Source organism: Nothobranchius furzeri, chromosome 15, assembly GCF_043380555.1.
Source record: "Nothobranchius furzeri strain GRZ-AD chromosome 15, NfurGRZ-RIMD1, whole genome shotgun sequence".
Lineage (NCBI taxonomy): Eukaryota > Metazoa > Chordata > Actinopteri > Cyprinodontiformes > Nothobranchiidae > Nothobranchius > Nothobranchius furzeri.
The window spans coordinates 44,358,859-44,381,358 of NC_091755.1; the positions used below are offsets into that span (position 1 = coordinate 44,358,859).

General features: G+C 47.0%; 1 protein-coding gene across 14 annotated transcripts in view; it reads right to left on the reverse strand.

The window, feature by feature from the left end:
• LOC107396515 (myelin transcription factor 1) overlaps window positions 1-22,500 on the reverse strand; it is a 132,093-nt gene that overhangs the window by 6,409 nt on the left and 103,184 nt on the right. For 13 of the 14 annotated variants that reach the window (XM_070544902.1, XM_070544901.1, XM_070544897.1 and 10 more), the window contains 11 exons: window positions 22,282-22,344; window positions 20,825-21,162; window positions 18,051-19,094; window positions 14,844-14,972; window positions 14,657-14,747; window positions 14,469-14,585; window positions 10,745-10,959; window positions 7,582-7,769; window positions 2,685-2,936; window positions 2,078-2,232; window positions 248-310 (listed from right to left, as the gene is read on the reverse strand). In XM_070544902.1, the coding sequence (XP_070401003.1) occupies window positions 248-310; window positions 2,078-2,232; window positions 2,685-2,936; window positions 7,582-7,769; window positions 10,745-10,959; window positions 14,469-14,585; window positions 14,657-14,747; window positions 14,844-14,972; window positions 18,051-19,094; window positions 20,825-21,162; window positions 22,282-22,344 (2,655 nt within the window). The remainder of the gene's footprint in view (window positions 1-247; window positions 311-2,077; window positions 2,233-2,684; window positions 2,937-7,581; window positions 7,770-10,744; window positions 10,960-14,468; window positions 14,586-14,656; window positions 14,748-14,843; window positions 14,973-18,050; window positions 19,095-20,824; window positions 21,163-22,281; window positions 22,345-22,500) is intronic. The other variant, XM_070544896.1, reaches the window with a different exon arrangement.

Genomic DNA, 22,500 nt, shown 5'->3' on the forward strand with positions numbered 1-22,500 from the left:
AGAGAGAGAGAGAGGGGACAGGCAGAGGAAAGAGGACGAGGAGAACCAGGGGTGTGAGGGGAATGAAAGGAGAGAAGAAAGAGGTGAGTGAAGGGAAATCAAGAATGCGAGGCATACCAAGGTCATTCAGGAAAAAGAGCGCAGACAGAAGGAAGTAAACATCAGGTTCAAACATCTGCATTAGTCCTGCTTCTCCTGCTCTGGCCTCAGAGCTGCTGAAGAGCAGCAGCCTCAGCAGGGAGCTTACCTGCGGTGGGAAGCGTAGTTTCCAGTAATGTGTCCACTGCCATCGCAGCCAGGTGTGGGACACCTGCAAAAGGACGGGCATGAACCAGGAGTTACAGCAACCACATTTCTCTCACATGAGCACTCTAGCAGCTGGAGTAGCTAATCATGGCTAGCTACACCGCTAGCAGCTGGTGCAGCTAATCATGCTAGCTACACCGCTAGCAGCTGGAGTAGCTAATCATGGCTAGCTACACCGCTAGCAGCTGGTGCAGCTAATCATGCTAGCTACACCGCTAGCAGCTGGAGTAGCTAATCATGGCTAGCTACACCGCTAGCAGCTGGCAAAGCTAATCATGGCTAGCTACACCGCTAGCAGCTGGAGTAGCTAATCATGGCTAGCTACACCGCTAGCAGCTGGAGTAGCTAATCATGGCTAGCTACACCGCTAGCAGCTGGAGAAGCTAATCATGGCTAGCTACACCGCTAGCATCTGGAGTAGCTAATCATGGCTAGCTACACAGCTAGCAGCTGGAGTAGCTAATCATGGCTAGCTACACCGCTAGCAGCTGGAGAAGCTAATCATGGCTAGCTACACCGCTAGCAGCTGGAGTAGCTAATCATGGCTAGCTACACCGCTAGCAGCTGGAGAAGCTAATCATGTCTAGCTACACCGCTAGCAGCTGGAGAAGCTAATCATGGCTAGCTACACCGCTAGCAGCTGGAGTAGCTAATCATGGCTAGCTACACAGCTAGCAGCTGGAGTAGCTAATCATGTCTAGCTACACCGCTAGCAGCTGGAGTAGCTAATCATGGCTAGCTACACCGCTAGCAGCTGGAGAAGCTAATCATGGCTAGCTACACCGCTAGCAGCTGGAGTAGCTAATCATGGCTAGCTACACCGCTAGCAGCTGGAGAAGCTAATCATGTCTAGCTACACCGCTAGCAGCTGGAGAAGCTAATCATGGCTAGCTACACCGCTAGCAGCTGGAGTAGCTAATCATGGCTAGCTACACAGCTAGCAGCTGGAGTAGCTAATCATGTCTAGCTACACCGCTAGCAGCTGGAGAAGCTAATCATGGCTAGCTACACCGCTAGCAGCTGGAGTAGCTAATCATGGCTAGCTACACCGCTAGCAGCTGGAGAAGCTAATCATGGCTAGCTACACCGCTAGCATCTGGAGTAGCTAATCATGGCTAGCTACACCGCTAGCAGCTGGAGTAGCTAATCATGGCTAGCTACACCGCTAGCAGCTGGAGAAGCTAATCATGGCTAGCCTGGTCACAGAAAACAATTAAATTCAATTCAGTTTATTTCTGAAGCGCTAAATCAGGACCAGAGTCGTCTGAAGGACCTTCACACAATAAACAACACAGCTCAGGTCATTAAGCCAACTAGTAAAATGTTTCCTATATAAGGAACCCAGCAGGTCGCATCGAGTCACTGACTAGTGTCAGAGTCTTTACAGCAATCCTCATACTAAGCAAGCATGCAGCGACGGTGGAGAGGAAAACTCCCTTTTAACAGGAAGAAACCTCCAGAGAATCCTGGCTCAGTATAAGCAGCCACACACACACACACACACACACACACACACACACACAGAAAGTAGTGTTTCCATGGCTACATTGTGATTTCCTAGTAAATAATGTATTTAGTAAGAGAAAAACTTTATTGTCTTATCTTAGTGAATCTATACTTAATTCAACAGGTGAACTAGTAGTAGCACATTCTACAACTTCTGATGTGCGGTCAGGGCCGCTCATGATCCCTCTGAGGGCTCTAAATGGCTTGTGGGGCACACGGAACCCCCCCGCTGTAATAAAATGGCGGACATGCTGGTGAGCCTTACGAGAGCAGCTCCTTCTTGCTGTCTTTGGGCTGAAGCTTGACTTTGAAGTTGGGGGTGGTCACTTCCCCCGGGTACTTCCTGTCCTCTGGGCTGTCCTGCATCAGGTCACAGTCCTCCGGGTCCGAGGACACGTATGAAAGTCCCGTGTGCTCCATCTGAACAAACAGCATGTGTTGGTTGTGACAATGATCTCCATGCAACACTCTGAAAGGCGAATGCACACACCCCCCTCTTTACGCTCCTGTAGACGAGATGTTTCCAAATGTCCTCATAAAAAATTAACATTCAAGGCCCTTTAAATTTCTTTTGAAAAAGTTCAAAGGAGTGAGAATTAGCATATGCCAAATTCAGGATGGTGCAATGCACCTGACACCCTCCTCCGTGACTCAGAGCAGTGTTTTAACCACGCAGTAACTCTTGCATTTCCCTGGAACGTGAATAATAGAAAGAGGAAAAACGCAAACAGACAAAGAAAGGGATGTAAACAAGAAGTTCAGGCTCAGAATGCTTCAGGACCAGTTTTCCAGCTTGTACTGGTGTTTCCTTTGTGACTCGAGCAGCAGGAAACGCTGCGTTTCAGGACTCACTTCTGTCTGAGTGCTCTCACCTCGTCCACTTCCTCTTCCCTTTGGCGGCTGGGTTTGGTGAAGTCCAGAGGTCCATCCCAGTCCTCCTGTTTGTGTGCATGTAGGTTTGGTGAGGTCATCCCGCTGTGATGGAGAGAGGAGGAGGAGGAGGAGGAGGAAGGATCTGGTGACCGAACCCCGGGGCTGGTGCCTGACAGGCTACCCTCTCGCTTTATTGGCTTCTTCATGCTTAGGTCCAGGGTGCCGTTTTCGTCCACCTCGATGTCCTGTTCCTGAGGACAGAGAAGTTAAAGTCCCATTAGTTGTCACACACACAGGTGTGTGTGCGAAATCTGTTCTCCGCATTTGACCCATCCCCCGGGGGAGCGGTGAGCTGCAGCCACGGTCGCGCTCGGGAACCATTTGGTGGTTTAACCCCCCAATCCAACCCCTTAATGCCGAGTGTCAAGCAGGGAGGCGTTGGGTCCCATTTTTTCAAAGTCTTTGGTATGACCCGACCAGGAGTCGAACCCTGACCTCCCAGTCTCAGGGCGGACACTCTACCACTAGGCCACTGAGAAGGATTACTTATCAGCTAAACGACAGGTTTGGGTCTGTTCAACTGCACCTCAGAAACGTGCTGAAAGGTTCTAAAGCTGTTCTTTAAAGACCTGACCAAGTCCTGTCAGGTTCCCTCTCTTCAGCCTGAGAGCAGCTGTTTCACACCGAGCCGACAAGCTGAGCAGCAGCTTCATCAGGCAGCGTGGTGTTTTCATACTCTTGTAACCAGAAAAGAGTATTTCATTACCAAACACTGAGATTTCTGAAGGACTACTGGCTGGAAACGTTTAAATCGTGTGTAAAACATCGATTTCTTCTACTGTAGAAATCTTACTTTAGATGTTTTCCTCCAGTCCTGCAGCCATAAGCCTCCTTCAAACCTAACTACCTAAACCTAACCTGAGAAACAATAAAAGTGTGAAACTGCCATGGTCTGGGGCTTCAGACAACACCTGAGCCTTTATTTTAATTAAATAAATAATATTAGCAGGAAAAGTTCCTCATTCTGCTAACAGGTTAGCAATTAGCTCATGGTAAAACAAGCACTTTACTGCTATAGCGTCTGGAGCTGTTGGCTAAACATGCTAGCACGTGTAGCTTGTGGGTTTTACACTTCAAAGGCTACAAAATAAAAATACATTAAAAAATCTAGAAAGGACGGATTTTCAAATAACAACTATCATTTTACTCTGTAACACAATAGTACTACCACTACTAATAGTACTAATACCACTAATACTACTGCTACTACTATTAATACTACTACTGCTATTAATACTACCAATACTACTGCTACTAGTTCCACTAATACTACTGCTACTACTGTTAATACTACTACTACTACTACTAATACTACAACTATTATTACTACTACTATTAATACTACTATTGCTATAAATACTACCAATACTACTACTAGTAGTTCCACTAATACTAGTAATACTACCACTACTACTTTCAATACTACTAATACTAATACTAATACTACCAAAACTACTATTAATACTACTACTACTAATATTATTAATACAACTACTACTACTACCACCATACTACTAATACTAATAACAATGGTATTAATACTGCTGATACTATTTCTAATAATAATATGAGTGTGTGTGTGTGTGTGTGTGTGTGTGTCAGTCTATACATCAAAGTGAGGACCAAATCAAGTGATTTACCTGCAAACTGAGGACATTGGTAGTGTAACAGATCAAAGTTATAATTGTCATCAACAAAATGATCAGAAACGAACTTTCATTTGCAGAACAGAGAACTCTGCTCCGGTCCTGTGACATACGATTCTCAGTCAAGGTCTCATGCAGACGAAACTTCTACATCCTCACTATGAATAAACATCACCTTCCTCAAAGTTCCTACGTGACTTTACAACTTATAGGTTAAAATAATCAAATGTGTTGTAGGAATAAATGTTAAAATCAAATCTTTGAATCATTGATGGGTTTAACATGAATATTGTTCCTCCAGAGGACCCTGGCTCAGTATAAGCCGCCATCCGCCATGACTCACTGGGGATGGAGAAGACAGAGCACACACACACGCACGCACGCACGCACGCACACACACACACACACACACACACACACACACATGTGTGAATATATGGTTTATGAAGCCACTGTGACTTTTTGGTGGTTTATGAGGACACGCCTTTCCCTGCATCTGGTGAACACGAAAAGTATGTCAAAATTTTAGATTTTACCCGTAGAAGAAAAGTCTCACTTCAAAAGTAAGAAAAACATATCAGAATATACATTTCACATATGAATTTTCACAGGCTTATGAGGACTTGACAACATGGTGGTTTATGGAGACAATTAGGGTTTATGAGTGGTCTAGGCATGCTCCATTGGAACCTCCGCAGCTCCTACCAGGACTCTGGCTAGCCAATCACAGCTCTCTAGAGGGGTTTCAAACACATAAAGAGCTGTGATTGGTCCATAATGGTGGGCCAAGCTCTATCTGCTTAGTGAACAAATCACAGAGCTTTATCCGCTTTGTGGGCCAATCAGGGCACTCTATATGCCTGGTGGGTGGGATGATGCAACAGAGTGATTCATTGTCCAGTAGCATGTGGAGATCATTTGAAAGACAATGGTAGAACCCGCCCCACAACCGAGAGCCGTCAATGGAGCGTTGCCAGACTAAATAATAAATTTATTTAGTCTGGCTTGCCAGGCTAGTTTATGAGGTCTGTTTATAAAGATATACAATACTGACAGTTTCATGGTTTAAGGGGACATTTAAACATTATGAGATCAGTATACACATTAATATACAACATTCAAAATATCAAGGAATCAAATGAGGATTAATTCAAAATTTTTAATGATGAACTAAAAATTTTTACTTCTTTTGTTTAAAATGTATGAACTGAACTTTTAATCAGTTCTTTAAAAAAAAAAAAACGTTCCCAATACGGTTTTCTTAATCATCGTGGTCATCACAGGGAGTCCCCTCCTTCTCCGGTCGGCCCATGGGTCCCTTAAAGGGGCTAAAAGAGTTATTTTTTTACCTGCTTTGCCTCAGACCCTGGATCACACATGTTGTACTGCAGTTTACATGAAAAGTAATGATGGGTGTTTTGACCACGCCATTCTCACATTTTGAGATTTATTAGCTTGTAAAATTTTGTAATTAGCATGACTACAAACTAGAAATCGGCATGTCACATGTGATGTCACCACATAAGCTCCTCCCCCTAGCGTAGCTGCTACTCACCACATGACCAGATTTGTGGTGGTTCTTTCCTCCTGTGGGAAGTTTGCTGAACTTACAGCCCTTTTCCCCTCAGTTTCCTCCGTGTCTGGTTCGATGACGTGATGCACATTTGTAGTCCTGGACTTATTTTCACCCAAAACCTAAAATAGCGTTTCCCCCTGTTCAAAAATAAGCGCGTTCTTGGTATCAAAATGCATCTTTAATATTCACGGACATCATGTGTGAAATCCATGGAACATAACAGAAATAGAAAATAGCCCCGTTGACTTGCATTCATGTTTTTGTTCTTCTGTAGAAGTAGATGGGCGTGACTTAGGCTCCTTGTGTATAATACATCTGTGTTTTAAAGAGACAAAGAAAAAGAACTTTTCATGAGTTTCTAATCTGCTACACATCCGTTCTTGATGAGTTCATGTGTTTGCTTATAAAATCATCCTGGAGCTGGTATCCGTGTTGACTCAGACATGCAGTTGAATGGTCAGGAGTTATTTTGGTGCCAGCGGCGCTAAGCTAACGCGGAGCTGGATTGTAGTGCTGACAGGTTAACAGAAAGCGTGGGGTGAGCGGAGCCGTGTTTTCAGCTAGCTGCTCGGATCGCCTGGTCAAGATCTAGAAACATCAAAGTGTTATGAGAGGAGGAAAGAAAACTGGAACCATTCCCAGTGTTCCGGTTTTTCAGTATTCCACCTCAGTACCCAGCTGATGTGCATGGCTAGTTCCTGCTCTTGGATCACTGCCTCCTCTGAACAACACCTTGTTTTACTTTGCTGCCAAACACACTGATTTCCTTTTTTACTTTCCTAAAACCGTGTCAGGAAATGAAAAGAGGACAAAAGTGATGAAGCAGTCACTTTTCCCTCTCAGTGAAGCAAAAAGGCCTTTAAAATCTCAATATGGGGGAAAGTGGTGCTCCAATTATTCCTCCTGATCACAGAGAGATGGAACGAGTGAGCGAGCAAAGGGAAATAAAAGAGATGTAGAGCGACACGGAGAGAAAAACCTTCATATGAAGGAACAGACTAAAGGAGATGAGCAGGAAAAATTAAAGAACGCGTGGTGGGGTGGAGAAACAGAGTAGGAGATTGGTCCGGCAGATAATGAAAAAAAGGCTACCTGGTGGAAAAGTAATCCAGGGAACTGGCAGTCAGCCAAATTCAATAACAACATGAAGAGCGTGGGATGGAGGGATGAAAGAGGAGGGGAGAGGTGATGCAACAGAATCTCAACACGATCCTGATGCTGTAAGCCCTCTGATGAGAAATCCATGTGAAGATGATGGAGAAGAAGGGAGGCGGGAGGTCTCACCAGCTGTGACCACAAACGTTTCATCTACACTTCAATCAGATAATCATTCTTCTCCACGTGCAGGGGACAGGAAGAATTCTGCACATGTGCTTCTAATTGGCTAATAATTTAAGCCCCGCCTCCTTTCCAAACTAATACCTAATTAAAGTTTCTGGATAAATCTAGAAACAGACTATACATTTTCACTGAATCACAATTTTTGAGTTTTGCCATTCTCTCAGCTATGGCGGCCATCTTTAAGGTTGACTAAAACATCTAGAGGCAAACACGTTGTCACCCAGCTTTCATGGGCGGGCGATGACGCACCTGTAACGTTCCTAAGGAAACTACCTTGATCTGCGGTTTGATGCTGAGGTTCTCGGGTTTCTCCCAACAGCGCGTGGACAGGTTAAGGATGGCGGTGGCAGCCATGTGAGCAGCTTCTGCGTCATGGGAGTAGTCGTAGGCTAGGACGGAGCTTTTCCCGTAACCGTGGAGACTGAGGCTGGGTGACGGAGACTTGGGAAACGAGGGCTTCGCTGTGGAAGGAGCAAATGGCATCAGTTAGTAGCTGCAAATCCCGTCCAATAGGTGGCGCCAAAAACACAATAAGAAATACACAAACGGACTACATAAAACTCCTGGTTAAATCGAGAGGGAACCTGAGGCTCCCATACTTAAAGCCAACCAGGAAGTGACAATAATTGTACTTCCACCCTCATCCACTAGGGGCTGGCACTAGAAGTTAGCATATCCTCATTGACTCCCATGTAAAAAACACTATTTTCACAGCTGAAATAAACATGTTTACAGCCTGGTTCAAAAAACCATTCTAGCTTTAATAGATCTAGTTTACATTCATGACAGCTCTGAGATAAGATAGTTTTTTCATACTTAGGTGTAATTACATGCTTTGAGTTATAAATAATTAGATTTGATTGACAGATAGCGTGAGTGTCAGAGCTAGCACTAGCGGCTAGCTCCAGGAAAGGCCTCAGCCTCACGTTAATAGATGTTCGGCCATTTCGACTCTGAATTTTAGTTTTGTCCTCTGTGTGTTCGTGTTTGGATGTTAATCATGGGATTATCGGGCACAGAGGGCAAGCTGTGGTTATTGGCCGATCATCCAAGCAGCTTCTTCTTTTTATCAGTAAGTAAAATTATATTTCTATACTTTATTTTGCTGGCTGAACGGAAGGAATGCTGTATGTTTAACATACCACTGCTCGGTTAAAGATGGGTTGAAATATAACATGCTGGTTGGGCTGGGTGATCTAGGTAAGCTGACCGAGGCTAGCGGAGGTTTCCAGGCTGAGCTGGTCCATCGCAGTCAAAGATCTGCAAGGTTGCCGCCATTCACCAATCTGCCACTCCGGCCATTCGGAGGCAGTTGAGTGAGGCGGATGCCTGGCTTCTCGCGCCTCCCTGCCAGGAACAGCTACTAGACGCAGATGGCCAGCCGCTCCTGCCTCCTGGGGCAGCTGAGCTGTGCGGCTGCCAGGCTTCCATGCGAGGAGTTAGTCGTCCTGGATGCTTGTGGAGCTCTCTGAGGGAGACTACAGAAAAACCGCAGCTCTCTGAGTTTATGCTAGCTACACTTCGAGTCTCTTAACCGTGTTTTTCTGGCTAAAAGCACCTGAAAACCTCTGTTAGCTTTGGGTTTGGGTTAGTTCGTAGCTCCCTCCGTTGGCTCCAAGCACCATGTGGCTTTGGGTTAGCTCGTAGCTACATTGGTTCAGAGTTCATATGTGTCAATCATTTTCTCCCAGCCTCAGCTCCACCTCTTTTCCCATTTATGGATTGGCAGACTACAATGAGATGTGTCACATGGCCAAAATGGTGGCGATTGGAACCGTCCATTTGGCTACAAAAAGCCCCACAGAAGGCTGTGGGTGGGGTTTGTCCATCTTATAGTCATTGATAGCAAACTGCTGACAACCCTGGTTATCGGTGCATCATTGCCACCTATCCATCATGGTACAGCAGCAGCTCAGGAGGTAGTGCAGGTTGTCCGGTAATCTGAAGGTTGCAGGTTCGATCCCAGCTCCAACCAGAGATTGCTGCTGCTGTGTCCTTGGGCAAGACTGCCAACCCGCCTTGCCTGCTGGTGGTGGTCGGAGGGACCGGTGGCGCCTGTGCTCGGCAGCCTCACCTCTGTTAGAGCGCCCCGGGGCAGCTGTGGCTACATCGTAGCTCATCATCACCTGGTTATGAATGACTGAGTGTGATGTGGAGCGCCTTGGGGGCTTGTAGAACCCTAAGAAGGTGCTATACAAATACAGTTTATTTATTTATGGACGGGAGTTTATAACAACACCATGCAGTAGATTAATCTAAATCTTAGTTCTAACAGTTCTAATGGTTCTAACAGTTCTAATGATTCTAATGATTGTAATGGTTCTAGCGGTTCTAATGGTTCTAACCCTGCAAACAGTCAACGTTACATGGACGTGCAGATCATGTCTATATTGAGTCTGTTGGTCCAGACCGTGTCTGTAGGACGTTCAAACTAGGTCTTTGCACAGTGGGAAAGGTTCTAACGGTTCTAATGGTTCTAACGATTAAGTTCTATTGGTTCTAATAGTTCTCACGGTTCTAACGGTTCTAATGATTCTAACGGTTCTAATGATTCTAACGATTATAAGTTCATAACAACACCATTCAGTAGAATAATCTAAATTTTAGTTCTAATGGTTCTAATTGTTCTAATGGTTTTAATGGTTCTAATGATTGTAACGGTTTTAATGGTTCTAATGACTGTAATGGTTCTAATGGTTCTAACGATTCAGTTCTAATGGTTCTCACGATTCTGACGGTTCTAATGGTTCCAATGGTTTAAATGGTCCTAACAGTCCTAATGGTTCTAATGGTTCTAACGATTCGGTTCTAATGATTCTAACGATTATAAGTTTATAACAACACCATTCAGTAGATTAATCTAAATTTTAGTTCTAATGTTTCTAATTGTTCTAACAGTTTTAATGGTTCTAATGATTGTACTGGTTCTAATGGTTCTAACGATTCGGTTCTAATGATTCTAACGATTATAAGTTTATAACAACACCATTCAGTAGATTAATCTAAATTTTAGTTCTAATGTTTCTAATTGTTCTAACGGTTTTAATGGTTCTAATGATTGTACTGGTTCTAATGGTTCTAACGATTCGGTTCTAATGATTCTAACGATTATAAGTTTATAACAACACCATTCAGTAGATTAATCTAAATTTTAGTTCTAATGTTTCTAATTGTTCTAACGGTTTTAATGGTTCTAATGATTGTACTGGTTCTAATGGTTCTAACGATTCGGTTCTAATGGTTCTCACGATTCTGACGGTTCTAATGGTTCTAATGGTTTAAATGGTCCTAACAGTCCTACTGGTTCTAATGATTCTAACGATTCGGTTCTAATGGTTCTCATGATTCTAACGGTTCTAATGGTTCTAACGATTCCAGTTGTTCTAACGGTTCTAATGGTTCTAAAGGTTTTTGTTATCCAGATGTCTGCTCTTACTTTTGAAGGCTTTGGGTGAAGTTTCGCTGGTGGTCATCTTTGGAGCAAGCGTTCGCTTCCCGAAAACTTGGGCATCAAAGCTTGCATAATCGAAGGAGACCTTGGAGTACTTCTCCAGCTCCTTCGCCAGGTTGGCGCGAGGCGTTGAGGGCGCCATGTTGGGCCTGTAGCTGCCATACTGAGGTACCTCCAGCTGCTTGATGAAGCACATGGGCCTGTTGGGGGGGGTAGTAGTAAAAGCTGGGATTAATGACTAAACAAAGCAGAAAAGGTCGAGAAAGATGAAAAATCAAAAGAGAGACACAAAACAAACTGGAGGAGAAAAAGAGGAGAAAGGAGTGAAACAGAGAGCCTGGAGATAGGAGCGCTGGTGTACTTAGCCGGAGAGCAGCAGGATTAAAAGCTCTCTTATCAGCGGAGGGCACATTTGCATGTTTTACAGAAGGAATTTATGAGCTTTAAGCCCTCTCGTTTTCCTGGAGAGCCAGGCTTTTGTCAAACCTGTTGGCGCATATCCACTGATAGATTCTTCTCCAGCACAGGCACCGGCTGAAGTCGCAGTTTCTGGTGTCAGTAACGAGCTTCGTGACCTGACCTGTACCAGCAGCGATCACGGGGGAATTTTCTGTCTTTTTATTAAATCAGCAGTGATGCATCCAGCTCTACGTCTAACAGACACGAAAGCTCATTAGAAAAACAATTCAGCCTTATTGTGTTTTAATCCGATGCTTTGTCCAGTCAAAGATGAGTTTTCCTCTAGGAAAGCAATTATTTTCCCTCCTCCTGCAGACACACGTAGAACTGAGATAATTAGCATATCAACGGCATTATTAATTGAAATAGCGATGAGGGGGAGCGCGGACAGAGCATAGCATCGGTGTTGGCTTCACAGTAATTATCATTCTTAGGTCCAGGATCTGGTGATGGGCAGCCCAACATCACATATCTCATCTATGGAGGCCTGGAAGGGTCAAAATACACGGCCCTAGAGGGACACAGAAGGAAAATGAAATAAAATAACTTTTTGATGGAAAGGAGAAAAGCTTGTTGGTTTCTGGGATCCATAAGAAACATAGCGGAGACGGCCAAAAACAGTAAAAAACAAATATTAAGGCTGAATTTTCTGTTTTTGATATTTAAAAAATTACTTTATTTACACAAAGTGCCACTAAGGAGTTTCCATACTAACCACTTCTGATGCTGTTCACAATTTCTTCTGACTTAAAATCTATTTTAGAACAAAATCAAAGTTTATTGGTCACATGGTCAGCATAGCCTACAATAGCCTAGTGAAGGCAACCCGTTCGTAGCCTCGGCCATACCTACACAGCAGACCTCACGGACAAGGAGATGAGGGAAACCGTGAGGAAGCAGCTAGCAGGGGGCTTGGCCAAGATTGACCAGAGCCAACTTTCCGGCAAGTATAACGTGCTGAGTTATCAGGTCACACTATACCCATGGGTAAAGTTGTGTGAGGTCCCTTCCTCAGTGGTAGACAAGAAGGACGGGCTGGCAAATTCATTCATCAGGAAGTGGTTGGGAATACCAATTTGCCAGTCGGATGTAGGCCTCTTCGGCAAGAATACACTGCAGCTGCCGCTAAGATCTATAAGTTTGGGATATAAGCAGGAAAAGGCCGAGGAGGCATGTTCACTTTGCGGCAACAGTAACGCAAGCCTCCCTCATATCCTGTGGGGCTGCAAGACAGCATTGTCCCAAGCTGTAAATGGCGGCATGATCAGGTGTTGAGGAAGCTGGCTGAGGTTGTGGAGACATGCAGACGGGAAGCTAACAGCAGACCTTCTGCTCCAGCACAACGGCCAACCCTGTTTGCAAGGGCAGGAGAGAAGACCAAACCGCGTTGCCAGAGAACACCATCGAATGTTCTCTCACCTCCAGCAGCTCCAATTCCCCAGAGAGGTCGTAGAGACGTCACTCCGGCCAGATCTGATCCTTTGGTCAAGGCCAAGTAAGACCATCCTGTTGGTGGAGCTCACAGTTCCGTGGAAAGAGGCCATGGAGGCTGCCAATGAGCGTACGCGTTCTAAGTGTGCAGGTTTAGTGGAGGAATGCAGAAGGGCTGGCTGGAAAGCCATCATACGCCCAGGTAAAGTAGGACGTAGGGTCTTCAACTGTGGGATGCACAGGAGCAGGGTGGCAGAAAGTCACAAAGGCAGAGGAGGCAGAAAGGGGTAGCTTTTGGCTGTGGATAAGGAGGAAGCAAAGGGGTTGGGGGAACAAATGATAAATGAGCCGCACTTGTATAGCGCCTCTCAGAGTAAGGACTCCAAAGCGCTTTACACTACAGTGTATCATTCATCCATTCACACACACATTCACACACTGATGGTGATGAGCTACGATGTAGCCACAGCTGCCCTGGGGCGCACTAACGGAGGCGAGGCTGCCGAGCTCTGGCGCCACCGGTCCCTCCGACCACCACCAGCAGGCAACGTGGGTTATGTGTCTTGCCCAAGGACACAACAGCAGAACCCTAACCCCATCAAACATGGAGGGCATCAACAGGGGGTGATAGGGAGAGATCCCTGCCACCGCTCCACCAGCAGGAGATGTACTGGGTTAAAGGAGCGAAACATCTGATTGGTGGTCCCCAGCTGATGACCATTTTATGCCGGAGAGGACTGTAGAGGGGCGTAAGTGCACAAAGACACTGGCGGAGGTGCCTCAGGCAGTGACGTCCAGCAGGTAGAGCACCGACCTGTACCCTCATAGAATTAGACACATGATTAGCATAGCCTAACATAGCCTAGTGTAGCGTAGCATAGCTTCATGATTTTGTGCTGGTCATAAAATTTGAGAATTGTGACAAAGCTGATTTATTTCAGTAACTCCATCCAAAAGGTGGAGCCCATCCATCATTTACTTCTTTAATGTTGATGATTATAACTGACAGCTAATGAAAATCCCTAATTCAGTATCAGAATATTAGGTTCCCCTGGTGCCACAGTCCAATCAGCTAATTAAGTCAAAAGCCTTTAAATGGTTTCTCAGTCTAGTTCTGTAGGCCAGGGGTTCCCAGCCTTTTGTGACTAGATTAGAATACGGATACTCTGCTTTAATGACCAGCACCTGTAGAGGCACACGGTACAACAGGTCTGACTCGAAAGAGAAATCTACACCTCCTCACCACAACGCTGGTTCTGGTAGTAGGGCAAGCAAAAATGCACAAAATCCTAATGAAAGTGCTTTAGGCTACCGTAGGGAATGGCTGTGACCCACATTTTTATTAGACTGTTTTTTGACTGTTTCATGTTTTTTAGCTCTTCATGTGTTTCTGATGGGTCACGTCTCAATAACTAAACCAAAAGTTGCATAAATAAGAAATTTAAAGTCTTTGGAAGTAAAAACAGGTCTGAGCTGAGGGGAATAAATGTATAAGGCAGGAGGCCGAATAAGGAAAGATCGGGCTGATGACATCACTTCCCCTTTAGAAAATAGAGAGGTGGGTTGGCCCTCCAGGTAGGGGGAGGAACTCTGAGCAGAACCGCTGCTCCTCCTCATCAGAAGGAGTTAGCCGAGGTGGTTCTGGGATCTGGAACCGACCCAGAACTCACTGGAGGGGTCAGACGTTCCCTCGGACCTTCCGGGTCAAGCTTAAAGCGATCTTAGGGGTTTTCTTTGCAACCAGAGTGAAAGAGAAAACCCCTCTCAGCTTCTGAGGACTTTGTGGTACCCAGAACCAGAACCCATATAACGGACCCACCTCAGCACTCTGTCGTTGGGACTCCCCTTGAGGAGCTCTCCTCCAGGCGGAGACAGGTGCTGCTTTTCGTGGCCCTTGGACAGCTTCTCTGCAGCAGCGATGGGACAACCGGAGAGGCTGGTGGGACACAGGGACGTACATCAGCGTCTGCATGTTTGTCCAGCAGAACAACAGCTGGGAGGACGTACCTGCGGTGTGTGTTACGGTTGCTGTTGACGTGGCCCTGTCCGGTGCAGCCGGGAGTCGGACACTTCAACACGTTCTCATGCATGGCCAGAACTGAGCAGAGATGACAGGATCAGAGAAAAGCTGCTTCTGACCAGATCTCAGCAGCGCTACAACAGGAAAAAGCTACGAATCATCAGACTCCCTCACTCTCTGGGGGGATCCTGTCCTTGTGCGGACAGCCCGACAGGCTGCGGTGGTGGGGGTAAAGGCCGGTCACGTGGCCGGTGCCGTCGCAGCCTGGCGTGGGACACTTGTTCTCTCTCTTCTCTGGCCTCTCTGGATCAGAAAGGAGGAATCAGAAGAGAGGGAGGAGAAAAAGAGGACAAAAGCAAGTGGTTGATGCTTGGCTGAGCAGGAAATCCAGACATGTACCACAGCGTCACCGTCGGCGTTTCCTGGTTTTACCACATTTACACACATCCTGTCTGGATCTAAAGAGACAACCAGCTCAGTCACCACCAGACTAAAGCTGTCTGTGTGCAGTTTCTACCTCACAGAGCCTTTAAAGGGTTATTAGAACGTCGGCTTACGTCTAATCCTGTATTTCCTTTTAGGTTCAGGCTACAAACATTTTATTTATCTTATTGCAACAAAACTATTTGTGTTTAGTTGAATTCTGCTGCGTTGGGTTAGCGTTACTGTTCAGTATTCCTGGTTTGGATTTACTGTTCTACGTCTCTGTGTTTAAGCCCTTTGGTCATCTGACACGCGGCTTTTATAGACATTAGCTATAGTAGATATGGTTCAGTAGTGGACCACTAGGAGGCGCTGTGACACGTTAGACACCAAACAAATCAGGAGAATGAAACAATAAAAGTGTGACAAAGCGGCCGATATCATACGTTCTTTCTGCTCTCGTCCATTATTTATGTTGAAGTGTTTTTTATGTTTTACACTTTTATTTCATTTTTGCTGAAAATGAAATAAAGGACTAAACAAAATAAGCAGTAAAGGATTTTTTAAGCGTGGTTATCCGGAGTCAGTGACGAGTCATCTGCGTGTAGAGACTCCAGAGAAGTCCTCACCCTGAGTGAAGCTATCAGCTGATTAGTGCAGGAACCACCCACTGCAAGAACTTTTCAATGTTTCCAGCAGCTTAAATAAATGATTTTTGCAAAGGCTGCACGGTGGAGAAGTGGTTAGTGCTGTTGCCAACCTGGGGTCTTTCTGCGTGTGCATGCGCCGGCCTCCTCCCATAGTCCAAAAACATGGCTGTCAGGTTGACTGGTCTCTCTAAATTGTCGTTGGCTGTGAGCGCGTGCATGGATGTGTGTCTGCGATGACCTGGCTACCTGTCCAGGTGTACCCTGCCTGCTGCAGGTAGGCACCAGGCCCCCTGTGTGGATTAGCAGGTGTAGAAGATGGATGGATGGGTATTTAAGCATCTTTGCTTCAGATGTTTCGTTTGACACAACCACTTTATCAAACATTGGTTGTGTTGCTATGCTACACAGATAATTGAGCCCGGTTATACGGAGGAAACACTGGCTAGCAGCTAGCATAGCCACAGTGTTTGGCTAGCAGAGCAGCAAAATAAACCACCTCACATGACAGTACTAATGACTAAAAGTTAGCGCTTAGCTTTGCTCTGCTGCAGGTAAGATATCAGCTCTAAATGCCACGGTGCACCGGGTCTATAACTAACTAACTAACTAACTAACTAACTAACTAACTAACTAACTAACTAACTAACTAACTAACTAACTAACTAACTAACTAACCCTTCACCAAACAAACAACAAACGAGAAAATAAACAATTAATAAATACACATAAAACAAAGTCTAAAGCTGTAAAAACTGTGCTCACAGATTTATTTTATTTAAAGTTTTTCTCTGAGAAATAAAATCTCAGCATCACCATATATGGACTTCCTCTCTAGTCACTTTTCTGACTAAATGACCTGAAAATGATCAGGTGCTCCTTTTACAGTCAGGACTCAGACAAAGCTCCCTGAGCAGAATAAACGTTCACTTCTCTCATTTTCTACGTATTTTTAGTCATTTTCTCTTTTGTTTGGTTTTATTTTCTTACAGATGAAAACTTCTGGAGCGCTAACACAAGAGGGATGGCGCGGTGCTCTGCTGGCCTTCAAACTGAACGTTAACGAGACACGCGTCGTCTAATCAGAGCTGGGAACAGGAACGCCACCACAGGAGGGAGTCGAGGCCACGGAGAGGGCAGCACGACGGCTGTGAAATCACGCTGCTGCTTCACCGTGAGCGTGACGAGTGGGCAGAGCGCCAGCAGAGAAAAACAACGTAACCCCCCCATCAAGCACTTCCTCTCCACTCGCCCCTTCATCCTCACCTCCATGAGGGGGGAGGAGCTTAGCAGGACTCTAAGTCTCTGCTGGACGAGACTCAGGTGGTCCGAACACCCCCGAGATTTTCTACCTGAAGCATCTCTCCTGTTAACTGCAGCTGAGCACGGCCCCGCGAGGAAAAACGATGCGGTAAAAGTGGTTTTGTTCGACGTTTCTACATGACTGGACTTTAAAGTCCCATTAGTCAACACACGTTCTCACCTGTCCAACATCTAAGAGGATCAGGTTGATCTTATTGTCATATGTCGTTATCCTAGTTTACATGCACACTAAGAAACCGGCCTCTTTAATGAAGTTTGTTCCCCAGTAGAGGGTTGGTGCCACCAGTAGGTGGCGACATGTCAGCACTCTTCCGGTTAGCCCCTAGCAACACGAGCAGTAGACTGAGGCTGGCGGGAGTGAAGCAGGTCCTTCACAATGGCTGCAGCACAGCTTATCTGGTACATGCTGGCCTGTTTTATGCTTTGTGACGATGCTCTTCTTAGAGGATCGTCACTTCTGGAACGCCGGCGTCCTACCGGTTTAGCTCGGCTGACCCGTTACACGCAGGATGTAATCGGATAACTACCGCATTATCTGGGTGCTTCAGCTCGATTAGAACCAGACCAACAGGTTTACCTGCAATAAAAAACAGACGCGAGTCTTTTTCGGGCAACACTTGGGTTTCCTGATGTGCGTGTAAACGCACTGACTGGTGAAATTACATCTCCACGTGTGACCCATCCTCGTAGGGAGCCGTGAGGCGGTATAACCTCTCAGTCACACAACTTAAAGCTGAGTATCAAGCAGTACTGGGTCCCACTTTTAAAGCCGTTGGTATGACTCGACCAGGATTTGAACCCCCGACATCCCACTCTCAGGGCAGGCACTCATACCACTGGGCCACTGAGCTGATTTTTTTACCGTTTGTGTATTTGCTGCGGAGGCAAGAAGCCGGGATCAGCGGATCCACCAGCATCAGGTAGCTGAGTCTCGTCCAGCTCTAGAACAAACCAACCAAATCCCTCCGTGGTGACGGGGCCAGCCTACCTTTGCTGAAGTAGGTCTTACGGATGATGTCCAGGTGCTTGGGCCCGTCCTCGATAGTGAAGTATCTCTGATGGTGGATGTCTGGAGCGCGGAGGAGCTCTCTGGGGCCGGCCGACTTCACCTGCTCTGCCTTCAGGGCGATGGCCTGCTCCAGAAGGCCCAGGTTCCCCCGGGTCATGTCGAACATCTCCGACTCGTCAGTCACGGCCGAACGCTGCGACATGCTGTCGTCATCATCCTGCTCGTCGTCTTCGTCCAACTCATCAAAGTCTCTGTCTGTTTTATCCGAGCGGACTTCGATGATGTCGGGGGAGGCTGAAGATGAGGCCTTGTGGAGTTGGGGGAGGGGGAAGTAGTCCTCCAGGGGGCTGGCCCGGTGGGAGCCGTAGCTCCGAGGAGGACTGGGTTTGTTGTTCTGAAGCAGTCCCGGTTTGTAGGACTGATATTTGTCAAGTGGACTGGTTCCGTTGTAGTCCCCTGGAGGACCTGGCTCTTCGGTCTTGACGTGTGTTCCCTGAGCTGCTGCTGTGCTGGTGATGGTTCGGACAGCGCTCGGCACACCCCGGATGGAGAGGAAACGCCTCCTGTGCTCCTCCTCACCATCTTCTTCTCCAGTCTCCTGCGTCTGCTGCACCGACACCACCATCTCTTCCTCCTCCTCACCTTTGGTCGGCTCCAGGTGGAACCCTTCGCCAACATGGTTGCTCGTGGCAAAGTGCCGCTCTTGCTCTTGCTCCGCCTCCTTCTGGAGAACAGATGCTTCCTCCAGCACTTGAACTGTCGGTGCCTCCTCCTCTTCGCCCTCACTCGTGCCCCCCTCCTGCTTGTCCTTTACTTCTTCATCCCGTTCAGCTGCCACGCTGACATCTTTGGTCTCCATGGCAACAGGCTGTTGAACGGCCGCGCTCGCAGTGCTGCCGGTGGAGACTTGACCCAGGTGGAGGAGAGAGTCAGCCACCTCTTTGGCACTCTGAGAGGAAGGCCGGTGCTCCTCGGCAGCGGGAGCCGGCGCTCCGGCCTCAGAATCGACGATCAAACACTCGTCTGAGGAAAGAAGAGACAGGGAGGAAGAAGTGAGTCATGCAGTGAGCTCAGGCTGATGTCAGCAGCATCCTGAGGTCAGTCGGCATGGAGCTTCTGGTGGTTTCACACCAACAGAAATGTACTAAATAAAATGTCCTGAATGTTGATTCTAAAGGCCGGACTGGAACAACCGAAACTCTAAACAACTCACAGCTGCTCTTGATGAACAGAACATCTATGATAGCTTCCAGTCAGGTTTTCGTAGAGCTCATTCTACTGAAACAGCTCTTCTTAGGGTCTCTAATGACCTTCTGACCCACAGTGATGCAGGGGACTGTTCTGTTCTGGTCCTGCTGGACCTGACTGCAGCCTTTGACACTGTTGACCATCACCTGCTACTGGAGAGGTTGAGAGACTGGGTAGGCCTATCAGGATCTGCTCTGGAGTGGTTCTCCTCTTATCTCTCTGAGCGCTCCTTTTCTGTGGCCGTCTCCAAGTTTAGGTCCTCCACCACCTCTCTTACCCATGGTGTCCCACAAGGTTCTGTGCTGGGGCCTCTGCTCTTCCTCCTCTATCTGCTTCCTCTTCAGGCCATCCTGAGCTCCTTCAAAGGAATCTCCTACCATCTTTATGCAGATGACATCCAACTGTACATCTCCTTTAAGCCCCATGAGATGTCTAAGCTGCAGCTGTTACACACCTGCTTAGACTCTATCAAAACCTGGATGGTGGGAGCTTTCTTCAGCTGAATGAAGATAAGACTGAGATCCTCATCTGTGCCCCAGACAAGCTGGTTCCCAAAGTCAGAGACTCTCTTGGTCAGCTTGCTTCCCACACCAAACTTTCCGTCAGGAATCTTTGCGTGACCTTTGACCCAGCTCTCACCCTGGATTCTCATGTCAGTTCTCTTGTTGGCTCTTCCTTCTTCCATCTCAGGAACGTTGCTAAGCTGAGTCCCATTCTGTCCCGCTCTGAACTTGAGACAGTTCTCCACACCTTCATCTCCTCACGCTTAGACTACTGTAACTCTCTTTTCACGTGTCTGAGCAGAACCTCCCTGAACCGTCTACAGGTGGTTCAGAACGCCTGTGCTCGGCTTCTGACCAAGTCCTCCAAACACACCCACATCACCCCGCTTCTCCTCCAGCTTCACTGGCTGCCAGTCACCTTCAGGGTTCATTTCAAGATCCTGGTTCTGGTCTATAGGGCCTTACATGGACAAGCACCATCTTACATTGGTGATCTTCTTAGTCCCTACACCCCCAGCAGGTCCCTGAGGTCCAGTGACCAAAGCCTACTGGTTGTGCAGCACCAGGCTAAAGGTCAAAGGTGACAGATCATCTGCTGCTGTGGCCCCCAGACTCTGGACCTCTCTCCCCCTGAGCCTGAGATCAGTGGACTCAGTGGTCTCCTTTAAAAAGCAGCTGAAGACTCACTTGTTCAAGCTGGCTTTTGTATGACCTTCTTCACCTCTCTCTCTTTATTCTGCTCTCCCCACCTATTCCACCTTCCTCAGGATCCACTGGTTTCCCTCTTTCCTGTTCACTCTCTCTCTTTCTTAACATTTTTAATCACAACTGTCTATTTTTTCTCATTTTAAATATATTTTTAACCATTTTCTAAATTATTTTTTATATTTTTACATTTTTTGTTTTTGTGAAGCGCCTCGTGATTTTTATCTTGAGAGGCGCTATAGAAATGATATTTGCTTCTTCTTCTCATGTCTGAACATCAGAGAAAAATCTTCCTACCTTCCTCTCCTGGTATGTTTGTCTCCTCCTCCTCCACCCCTGGTCCATTCATCTGCCCGTTCTGCAGGAGGTGCTCGGCCACCATCTCCTCCCCCCTTGCATCCTTCTCCTCCTCCCCTCCTGCCTTCTTGGTCTCCTCCTCCCTGCCTCCGTCCTTCTCTGCGTCGCCCTCCGCCTCGCTGCTGGCGTCGCTGTCAGCGCTGAAGCCCTCATCCAGGGCCAGTTTCAGGGGGTGGGACTTTCTCTTGGAGGCGGGCCTCTCCGTTTCCGTTTCCTGCCCCTGCTCGGCCTCTGCTTCCTCCAGCCGGCGCTTCCTCGCTACGGGGCAACCCAGGATGCTGAAGAAACAGAGAAGCAAGATGATGCGTGAAAACTGCTACGCCTCATCGGGTTTCAGTGGAAAAAAAGTGTTTTGAGATGAAGAAGCATGAAGCAGCTTTTTCAGAGTGAAATGTGGCCTGAGGGGGCACCACGCTCGCTCGCCCACACATCCACGTCAGTCCCAGCCAACTGAGTGGAACGTTTAATAAGCAGTGAGTATGGAGAGGCTGGGCGAGGCGGCGGAGGGTGAAATCCAATAAACCGCCTCTGATTCTCACCTGAGAGACGCCAGCCGAGGAAGCGTCGCTAAACAAAGTACTTCTGGAAGCAGCTGCTGAGCGAGCACACGCTTAAACAGCTAATGAAGACCCCCACCAGGAAGTGTGAGGGCGGCGGCGAGGATCTGTGTGTTTCGCTAGACCCGCTTCCACGCCAGTTCAGACATTAGTCTCCGTCATCAACACTTTTCTGTTTTCCTCTAAATGAAAACCCTTAAAGCCAATCTGGGTTTCATAATCTGACCTAATCTCAGAGTAACAGCTGCTTTGGGCTTAAATAAAACTTGGATTCTGGTTTTATTTATTCTAATGATTCAACATCAATCAGAAACCGTTTCACGCCGAAGGTTGGCTCTGCTCCCATCATTTGGAGACTGACGTGTTTCCTCCAGCGGTGAGCGGACGCAGCTCTAGGAGCTGCAGCGTTAGGTGTGTTCAGGACCTTCACTCAACCTACAGATGTATTTGGGCTCGTCGGGATTACTGAGGAAGCCTTTAGCTCTCCGTTAGCCTGGAGGAATTATCGGATTCCTGAAGCTTTAGCGCTAAAACGAGGCCGGACTGGAGGGTAATGCAAGGTGCAACGCTGACAGACGCAGAAAGTTACCAAACTGTAATTTTCAACCTTAAATTGAAAACAGAAGCTTGTTTTTACTGCGAGGCTCCAGCCAGTAGTGGATGGATACGAGCTTCCAGCCTGGGATCTACGTCTGAGGTGAGAAACGAGTTTATTAGAGGCGGACAAGCCCGAACCAGCAGCCGCCGGCTTCATTATCGTCTGGAGGAGCTGTTATCTCGTCTCTGCGAGCAGAAAGGTGGAGGAGGACAGAGAGAGGGTGGGGTTGTAATCTGCCCTACCTTCTGTGTCGTGAGTATCTCCCACTGATATGACCGGAGCCATTGCATCCAGGGGTGGGACAGCTGGATGGGATGGATGGAGGTTAGAGATATGTTTAAGACAGGAGAGCCTTTAGTCCCTGAGCAGCAGCAGCAATGACAAACAGGCAGTAAAAAGAAAATTAAGATAAGAAAACAAAGACATGCAGACACGCCACACAAAGGAAGGAGTGCACGCCG